Here is a 10,015-nt window from a genome sequence, read left to right as displayed (position 1 = left end):
TTCCACCTTAGATCGGCGTGTCCGCCCCCGCTGCTGCTCGCCATTCCTCCACACGCGGATAGGGAGAGAGAGCGAGAGAGAGGAGAGGAGAGGAGAGGAGAGATAGAACGCGTCGCGGAGGAACGTAGCGCCTGCCTTGCACCCCGCTGTCGGCAACTTCCCCTCCCCTCCTCTCCTCACCCCCCCTCCTCGTCTCCCACGCCCGACCGCGCCGCCGGGTGGCAGGCGCCACAATTTCGCGTCCCGATTCAGTACGCGCCGCGCCGCCTGCCTTGCCGGTACGTTGAATCGGTGTTCCTAGTCCTCCTCGTCGTTGCGAGAAGAGAGGAATAAAGAATCAGTCCGCAGAGAGAGAAAGATAGAGAGATAAATAGTGTTTGTGCGTGTGTCATTATTCTGTTATCTTTGCGTGGTATTTAACCTCTCTTTACTACTACTCGTCTTCTTTTATTCATTTTCTTCTTCTTCTTCTTCTTCTTCATCGCCTTCGTGTTCTTTTTAAATCTACGAACGTGTGTGTATATATATATATATATATTGTACGTAAAACTTGAAGAATTTATTATACCACACACACCGTAATTGAGTTTAATATCCGATCTACGTCCAGAGAGTACGTTACATTATGCCTGTGCGTATATTAAATACCGCGTAGATGATCGTTGTCGTTATTGTTATTATCGTTGTATCGAACGTGTGCATGATACGTAATACGTAACATCGAGAGACATGCGTTACTGCGTGGTAGAGGTTTTTTTCTACGTTTTTCTTTTTACCCTCGCGGTCTTCGAAAAAGATGTGAAGAAGCGAAAAAGAGAGGAAAAAAAAAGTTCGCGCCCTATCGCGTTATCGTTCTTTTCTTTTCTTTTTTTTTCATTCAAATTCTTTCAGTTTTTTTTTTTTTTTTCTTCTCTGTTCTTATCATACATCGAATCTCGAGTTTGAAGACCAGTAATGCCGCTCTAGCTATAGCTAGATGTTTACATTGTACACTGTTGCTTCGCAAGTCCCTTTCCGTTTTCCAATAAAAAATTAAAACTCTTCGGTATTATAGCTGTACACTTCTCCAAAAATCACAACCGTACAGTCTCACGCGTTTCTTTTTTTTTTTTTCATTACTTTCGGTACGCAATAAGTATTTCAAAACAAGACAAAAAAAAAAAAAAAGAAAAAAAACTACAGAAGATACGACGAGCCAACGATCATAATATAACCGTGTAGATATTTCGTAATAACGTACGATGCGAGTTTGGGGGATTTTTCCGTGGCCGCGGTCTTGTGAGAATGTCAAGTTATTATTATACACAATTTTAACGCCGATGTAAATTCGTTTTTTTTTTTTGCTCCTCATTTTTTATTCATCCAATTTTGTTATTTTTCATACTAGTTTCAACGAGATATAAGTAAATAGATAGATAGATAGATGGATAGATAAGCGAGAGAGGGAAGAAACGGATCGGATCAAATCGAGTTGTGCATAGAAGTAGCGAGGTGCGCGTAGTACGGAACATTGCGTGTGTAACCGCGTCGTTTTTTTTTTGGCGGGAGAGGGGATTTCGTTACCCACGCGGGAATGCCGCGCAAGGTTATCTCGAGTGCGAGTGTGGCGTGTCTGTGTTTGTTGCGGTACAGGTTACGTCTAGTTAACGCGCAGGTGGACCGTCCTCCACCTCCACCTCGATCGCGACGCAAAATCGCTTCGTTGTGATCCGTGTCCGCAAACTAGTCTCGACGAGGTGTGGTGATCTCGGTGAAGGAAAGGACGGAGCGGCGAGGGGTGGGAAGGTTCGAAGAAGGGTGGAAGAAATAGGAAGTTGGCGGAGATTATCTCGAAGCGCGAGAAAAGCGCGGCGTGCTACGGAGCGGAAGACGAGAAGGATTACCCACGAACGAAGATCGAAACGTGCGAGCGCGCCGTGTAGAAATTATCGGCAAGTTTGTAACTTAACGAAACGTCGGGGCGAAATAAAACTAAATATAGAAACAACGAGGCGCAAGAAAGAAAGAAAGAAAAAAAAAACTGACGCTTAGGAATTTTAGAACTATTTCGATGAAGTGTATGCGTTGTGGTCGAGTTTTCAAAATGTCTGGTAATAACGTGTGCGTAGTTTTGAGGAAGAAATAAATTTTAAAAAATCACTCGAGTTTTTTAACGACGATTTTTTCTGTATAGCGTGCGTCGTTGCAATATCAACGATATACCAACTTAGACCTCGATCATGAATTTGTAGTGTGCGGAGAACTTTGTTTTTTTGCAAATATGTTTTGCGTTTTAGACAAAATTTCCCAGCGAGCGAAATTTACTGGAACGCTCGACACGATAATTTGCACGTTATAAATTTGCCACCTATACTCGTAGTGTAATTTAAACTAGATTTTCGTGAATTTTTTTTTATTCAATTTCAAGTCATTTGGACACGATATTTTGAAGTGCGTGAAGTTGGGAACAGAGCGACGTTCCGATGAGAGCAACAGGAAAAATTTGGTAATTTTTTAAATTAAATTGAATCGACGTTAATCTGTGTGGAATGGGCTGCATATGTCATCGATATAACGGTCGAAACATCCAATTTTCGAAGAAACGAAAATCTAGTTCGTAGAATTTCGTATAATACAGACAAACGAATTAGATGTAGAGAAAAGTCGAAATTTAGATAGGTACAGTTACATGAGTATAACCTAGAGCCAAAATGTAAAATAGTTGGAAGTTTACGATACTTTGCTCATCTGCGTTTTTAATATCTCTTAACGGAAGAGATTCTCGCGACTTTAAGAATTCGATGTTGTAGCGAGTTTTTGGTAGTTTCTGATCTTCTTACGTTTTGACCGCCGTCATCCGAACAAAACAAAGGCTGCTGTTTTTACATTTTTTTTCTTTTTCCTTTTTTTCTCTTATTATAGGACGGCAGGTGACTTATTCGTGCGATGTTTCGATGCTTGGGTTGTTTTTTTTCGGGGCTCGGAGAGCTTTTACACACGTAGTTCCAATTCCCTCATGCGAGGATTATATCAGTGCTTTGTTATTGTTGGCTATAAGCTCGCTGCTGACGAGCAGTGCTGAATATTTCCGATCCGAGGTTATTATAATACGTTATACTGTAGAAAGAACTCGAAATTGCTTCTTCTTTTTCTAATTCTGTAATAATCAAGTTTGAGTTGAGATTTTTTCAAAAATCTGGTTATTGAAGTTCAAGATTTTTCTGAAATTGAATAACAGTGATCGTTTGTCCTCGCGTTTCGTTACGTTAACGTTACTAACTCGCACCTCGAAGAAACGAAGCATCTTTTCCTTTTTATCTCCTTAATCTCGATGAGAGATAATTTTCAATCGATGGCTCGGATTGTTTCAAGAAATTCCACATCCACTAATCGTATCACATATCTTGCTTGATTATACAATCGTCTTCCCCTCGGTAGGAGTGAGCTTGGAAACTAGCTTCTATTTCACTGCGATAACACCAACTGCAGTGTAAATGTGACAAAGGAAAACTTTTGGAACGATTGAAGGAATGAATAAAAGAAAAAAAAAACTCAATTCTGACCGGAGAATGCATTTTCTATCTTCTTCTCCGTATCGGCGGTGAATATATTTATTCAACAACGTCATTCAACGATTCTCCGACAAATCTTAGTCAAATGTATTTTCTCAAATCACGTACAGAATCCGTGTCCTAAAGCAGCAGAAAATAAGAGCTCTTAAAATCGTTGAAAATCAGTGAACACATCTTGGGGAATTGAAATGATCCGACTCTGAAACAGATCCAAGTTATCGGTAATCGGTTGAAATCGTTGAAACCTTCGACCGCAACGAGAAACGTTGTGATCTCCTTTCGACGTTGTCTCGCAAAAATTTCTAACGTTTGCGAATTGTGGATGATTTTTTTTTCCCGATCTCTTATTACCGTATCGTTTTCTCCATCAACATTGACACGTTACTCGTGTACGCAACACGAATCCGATCGGTCATTCGGATAGAGACGAAGGCGGGCAGATGTTAAAAGGTCACGGCAGCGTCGCGGCGACTCGTATGGATGAAGTGGAAAAAGTAGAGGGGGAAGAGCGAGCAGCGAGCCTTGATAAGAGGTGCTTATACGCGTTGAGTAACCCAACTGCGGAATAGAGCGAGCGAGGAGGCTCTTCGTACTTACTTTGGCCAACTTCCACGCGGCATGGCACCCAGTCACGGCCACCACGTGACCCGTACGCCACGGTAGCGACGCGACGCTGCTTAACTTCCCGCTGTAAACACTGTGCGTCTACTTGTAGCTCGGAGGTTTGTGGCGCTTGCCTGCCTGCCACGTGTTTACGAGAAAAACCGCCCGACCACTTTCTTTCTCTTCCCTCTCTCCCCCTCTCACGTACGTGAAAATAGTATATTGTGTAACAAGGACGCCTAAGTTTGCAATGCGAGTCGCAGGTGAACCGAAGACGAATCGTTGCACGCGATTCTTGATATAACATTAAGAGTATGTTACGCGTTGTTTCGCGAAACGCGAAATTTATGTTAGGGTCGCTTCGTGTCAGATTTGTCGGAAAAAACCACTTTTGACTCCTAGGACTTGAAAGTGGCCTTTTCAGTTCTCCGCCCGTGCGCAGCGCAGATACCCTCGACCGTTACAGAATCGGGTAGGTACTTCTTTTACGAAAAACGCGCAAAACGTGCGTTTCATTGCCATCAAGAATGGATGCACGGTTGGATTGAAACAAGCGGAACTGTTTTTCAACTTTTTAATCGAATCTGGCGAAATGTGCTAATTTTTTGGTGAAAAAAGCGTGGAGTAATGTGATTTTTTTGACATTGTTAATTAAGCATGGTGTTCGTAGTTGAAATTCAGCGGTTGAAACTTTTTTATCTGGATCACAGAGACTTTCTTGAATCCGATCCAACTTGAGCTGCTTTAGTCGCCGCGTCTAACTTTCGTTAAGTTTTGTTTTGCTTTCGACACATTTTTGACCTGACTGTATGTGCCACATATTCGTAAATAGATCCTATAAACGAGTGTATTTATTTATTTATTTATTTTTGTTTTGTTTTTTCTAAGACCGATTGACTCGAAGCTTTATTTGTCAGAAACTTTATATATTAAATATTAGTCGAGGAAATGTGTGGGAATTTCTTCCGCCTACTTTCAGTGCTCACCGCAACTTTTCATGTGATTCACAAGAAGTTGGCAACGTTGCATAAAGGGAAATTAAACTTTTTTTTGCGGTTAACGTGGAAAAAGTTCTAGTGATTTTGGTATATCGTTACAATTTAACGGTTAAATTTTTAACAGCACACTCAGAAATCAGATTGTAAATCAAAGTAACTCGAATGACTGAAATATTCCGACCGAAGTATATGTAACTAGGAATGTAAAATCAATCGAGACAACTGAGATTATTTCAGATGTCACTGCGATCAATCACTTGAAATTTAATAATAACAGCGTTGATGAAAAATCATGTAAATCATTGCAAGGCTAGCCGTAAACCTCAAAAATGTCTTTAAACTTCATTAACATTCTATTCAGCGATTTCAATCTTATCACGTGCTCTCGTAATTGATTTCAGATTCCTCGAGTGCTATCCGTATATTGATTTCCAATAATTTCCCACCGTTCTAGGTAATTTATAGTTATTTATTTCTACGGTTTATTATACCACTGATTCTATCCGGGTCAAACCGGAACTCACTGAAAATCTTCTAGACCTCTTGGAAATCATTGAAAATCAGTGAATTTTGTACGCGATGAGGTAGAAATCATTATGCAATCGATTTCCAAGCCAATGCACGGCAGCTCCTCAGATTTTTTCTGTCAGTGTTTTGTTACTAACTTCAAGCACCTTGATTATAATTTACGGTACATTGAAGAAGACCCGTACAGACGTAACAAAAAGCAAATCTACAGATTTATAGTATTATTACGATCTCTCTCTCTCTCTTTTCTCTCTCTCTCTCTCTCTCTCTCTCTCTCTCTCTCTCTCTCTCTCTCTCTCTCTTTGTATATACATACCTATACCTTATAAGTATAATAATACATGAACGCCGTACTCTGACGATAAAATTCATTTTTTTTTCAACAGCGTGAAGTTTGGCACGATCGCGAGAACATGATAAGGATATAAAAACGTAAAGAAAAGCAAAGAAGACGAGATTATAAAAAACTGAAATAGAAAGAAGAAGAAAAAGAAATTAAAATAAAATAAAAAGAAAATAGTGACAATTATATACATTTTTTATATATATATATACATATATTATATTTTATATTTATATATATATATATATATATGTATCTGCGTTAAATTATACGAGTCAAGCAGTTTAACGTGAGCGTGGAAAGTGCGAAAATAATATCAGACTGGTGCATAACATATATATATATATCATATATCCACAGTCTATCGTCGAGAAGAACTATAAAAGTATCTCAAAGAAATAAACTACCGTCGCACCACGAGAAATATTATTATAGTTTCGACAGTATAATAATACCAACAATAATAATAATAATAACAACAACAACAACGACAAAACAATAATAAACCGTACACAATGTATGTAGTGCTCACACTAAACGTTGAATGTTAATGTTGCTACATGCGCACCGCCGCATCAACAATTTCGCTCAACAACGACGAAAAACTACAGTTAATAAACGAAAAGCGCCACAAAAGATAACGAAATTATACAATAATTATCTGTAATAATAACAACAATATTAATAATAATAATATTAATAGTATAAAATATATCTGCGCGCGCGCGCGCGTGTAAATATATATATACACACACATATATATATATATACATACACACATATGTATATATATATGTATGTCATTTAAATCAGAATCACTATCGCGTTGTTGTGATTTTATAATAATTGTTGCTAATTCTTACCATAGACAAAAGTCGGTACACGTACATGCGTATATATATATATAATACACATTTATAGACAACACTAATAATAATAACAACAATAACAACAATATTTGAAGAACTTTGAAATAAGAAAAAAAAAAAATAAATAAATTAAAATACAAGAATCGTTTATTCGCGATATAATTTGATTGTGACGGTTATATGTAATCGTATGGGACGGAATTGTCGATTTTTTTTTTTTTGTTTCGGTGTGTGCCGTGCGATCGTGATTACATGTGATTTTTTTTTTTATCTCGTTGCTCGTACACGTATGCGATATACGAAAAAACTACAAGAATCGCACAATAATCAACATAGTAAAATCGTGATAAATATAGTAATATAATATATGTATATGCACGCCTACATACGCATGTAGGATAATAAATATAGAAGAGTAATACACAGTTCGAGGAAGAGAGAAGGCAGGAAAGACGGGGATATAAAATTCCTCATCGTTGCGATACGCGGGGCGGGGGGGGAGGGGAGTGATTTTATTTCCCAACACCGTCGACAATATGATGGATTCGGGGCCCGGTGTCCCGTTCGATTTGGAGGGTAGTTTCGAGCCCCAGGCACGCGCGAGATCCAACACATGGCCGCTCCCTCGGCCCGATGGTTACGACGACGGGCCCGTCGGTGCGGCGGGGGGCCCGGGGGGCGGGGGCGTCGGCATCGGCAAGGAGGGGGTGGAGGGCGGTACGCCACCGCAGCAGGGGGCGCTGGGTCCGGGGGCCGGATTGATGCCGGTAAAGAAGAACTCATCGCGAAGGAACGCGTGGGGGAATTTAAGCTACGCCGATCTCATCACACAGGCGATTACCAGCGCCGCTGAGAAACGTCTTACGCTGTCGCAGATATACGAGTGGATGGTCCAGAATGTTCCGTACTTCAAGGACAAGGGGGACAGCAACAGCAGTGCCGGATGGAAGGTCAGTCGAAATATTGCTAAACTTCGATTTGTTGACACTGTCGTTATTCGTTTGATTTTTTTTTTTTTTTCGACATACGTGCTCCCGGATTTGTTGTGACATTTTCGATTTTAACGATGTTTGATGTAAGTAATGGAGAATTCCCCATTAATGCTGACCCAACCAACGTCCGAATCTCACCATATTTTTGATTTTGTGGGAAAATTTTTTGTTCTGCAACTGTCCCAGCTCTGATACGGTACCTTGAATTTTTTTTCAGAATTTTAGCTCGACTGGTTAAATATTTATAAATATTGTGTGTAATTTTGAAAAGGACCCTTAATAAAATTCTCAAAAACTGTATTTTTCGATTCTTTATCTATTTTTTTTTTCAGCATTTTTAATTTTATTGATCAACTAAAATATTGATTAAACTAGCTGAAAACCCTTAAAAATTTTCAAAACTTCTATTATTTATTCAGAATATTTCTAGACCGGTTTCATTATGAAGTTCATAAAAAAAAGTTGAATGTCCCAAAAAAAAAAAATAAGCAAATTTACTCGATTATGGGACCGGTCTAGAAATGTTCCAGGTGAAAAGTAAAAGTTTTGAGAATTCATAGGGAATTTTCAGACCGTTCAAACAATGCTTCAGTTGACCAAAGAAATGGAAAGTGCAGAAAAAGAAATGGCAAAAATCGACCCGTCATGGGCCTGATTTTGAAATGACTTGAATATAGAAAATACACTTTCTGAGAATTTTTTGAGAAGTGTAAAAAAGGTCACCTTAAATATTTTTGAGTAATTAAGCAGTTGAATAAAAACTTTGAGAAAATTCAGTCTACCGTTTCAGGGTAGAGAAAATTGTAGATAATTTTTCAAACAAATTCAGAAATGACGAGGGTCAGAGGTTGGTCGGATTCGCATGGAACTTCCTATATACATGTCTAGGTTTATTTGTTGTGCTGAGTTTTCAACGAGGGATTATAAGAGTTGATCGCTGTTGGGCGTACAAATCGTTATCGAATTATTTTACGGATTCATTGCAGTTTTTCAACCGATCCGCTGAATTTGCTCTTCCGATTACAATCGTTTAACCGATATAAATTAATATACACAGTTGAGCGGTTCTTTTCCGTGCGATCAATCAATCTAACGGTCATTTTGGTTGATTGATTTTACTAAAAATGTTTGTTGGTTTTTTGTTACATAAAAATGTACGGTTTACGCACAGTATATTATATAATATGAATCCCCTCCTCCGTCAAATCAACCCTAAACAATTGAAAAACAATTCCCTAATTTTTCACATTTGCATCTCAACTCTTTACGCTGTCCCACATGGCTTTCGTTTCACTGTAAGAATAACGTGGGACTTGACGAACACTTTACACTTTATTCGTTTTCTCCGGAAATATTCATGGGAAAAATCTGAAATTAATCGGGAATTTATCAAGTATAATTAGCTATTTTCGAGGATATTTTTTTTCATTCTCAAAACTTTCAGAATTTTCGAGCTGAACTCGACTGAAAATTATTGAAAAACGAAGCTGTTGGAAAGAAAACAAAATCCTTGAAAAGACCTAATTATACTTGATAAATTCTCCTTTGATTTCAGATGTTTCCCATGAAAATTGCCGTAGAAAAAAAAGTTATGTATAACGTGATGTCGTAAAATCCCGTCTTATTTTTGTGACGCAACGAAAGTCTCGCGGAACAGCATGAAGAGTTTAGATAAAAATTGTTAAAAAATTAGAGAATTGTTGTTGAATTATACAGAATAGGTTCGCGGGGTGGTTTGAAAAAATTCGTCAACACCCTAAAGGAGGGCCACCGTAATTTATACACACGAATTAGCGTTACTAAGTATTGTTCACCTCGTATCAAAAAAAGTAACGTTGAAACAATAAAAAAAAAAAAAAAAAAAGAAAATCGAATTGAACACAGTCTCGTTCTCCTCTTCTGGTGGTAAAAAGCAGGAAAAGGAGGAAGGGAAGGAGGAGGAGAGATGTGGCAACCTGTTAGGGGCAGCGAGGTGGGTGGGTACGTTTATTTCAGTCAAGGGTTGGAACCGAGTGTGTGTGAGAGAGAGAGAGAGCGAGAGAGAGGGAGGGAGGGAGAATTGGGGCGGCACTGCGGCAACCGTGAGCCCAAAGAGAGAAAGAGAGAGAGAGATAGCGGAGGTCACGAGGTG

General features: G+C 38.9%; 1 protein-coding gene across 5 annotated transcripts in view; it reads left to right on the top strand.

The window, feature by feature from the left end:
• The first annotated feature begins 252 nt into the window (after window positions 1-252).
• Window positions 253-10,015, top strand: part of LOC107221541 (forkhead box protein O) — a 138,817-nt gene continuing 129,054 nt past the window's right edge. The window contains exons 1-2 of one of the 5 annotated variants that reach the window (XM_046736626.1): window positions 253-278; window positions 6,067-7,842. In XM_046736626.1, the coding sequence (XP_046592582.1) occupies window positions 7,429-7,842 (414 nt within the window). In that variant the 5' untranslated portion in view covers window positions 253-278; window positions 6,067-7,428. Of the gene's footprint in view, window positions 413-6,066; window positions 7,843-10,015 lie in introns of all 5 variants that reach the window. The other 4 variants (XM_046736624.1, XM_046736623.1, XM_046736627.1 and 1 more) reach the window with 4 other exon arrangements.

This window comes from Neodiprion lecontei, chromosome 4, assembly GCF_021901455.1.
Source record: "Neodiprion lecontei isolate iyNeoLeco1 chromosome 4, iyNeoLeco1.1, whole genome shotgun sequence".
NCBI lineage: Eukaryota > Metazoa > Arthropoda > Insecta > Hymenoptera > Diprionidae > Neodiprion > Neodiprion lecontei.
This window is presented reverse-complemented; position numbering and strand designations above follow the sequence as displayed.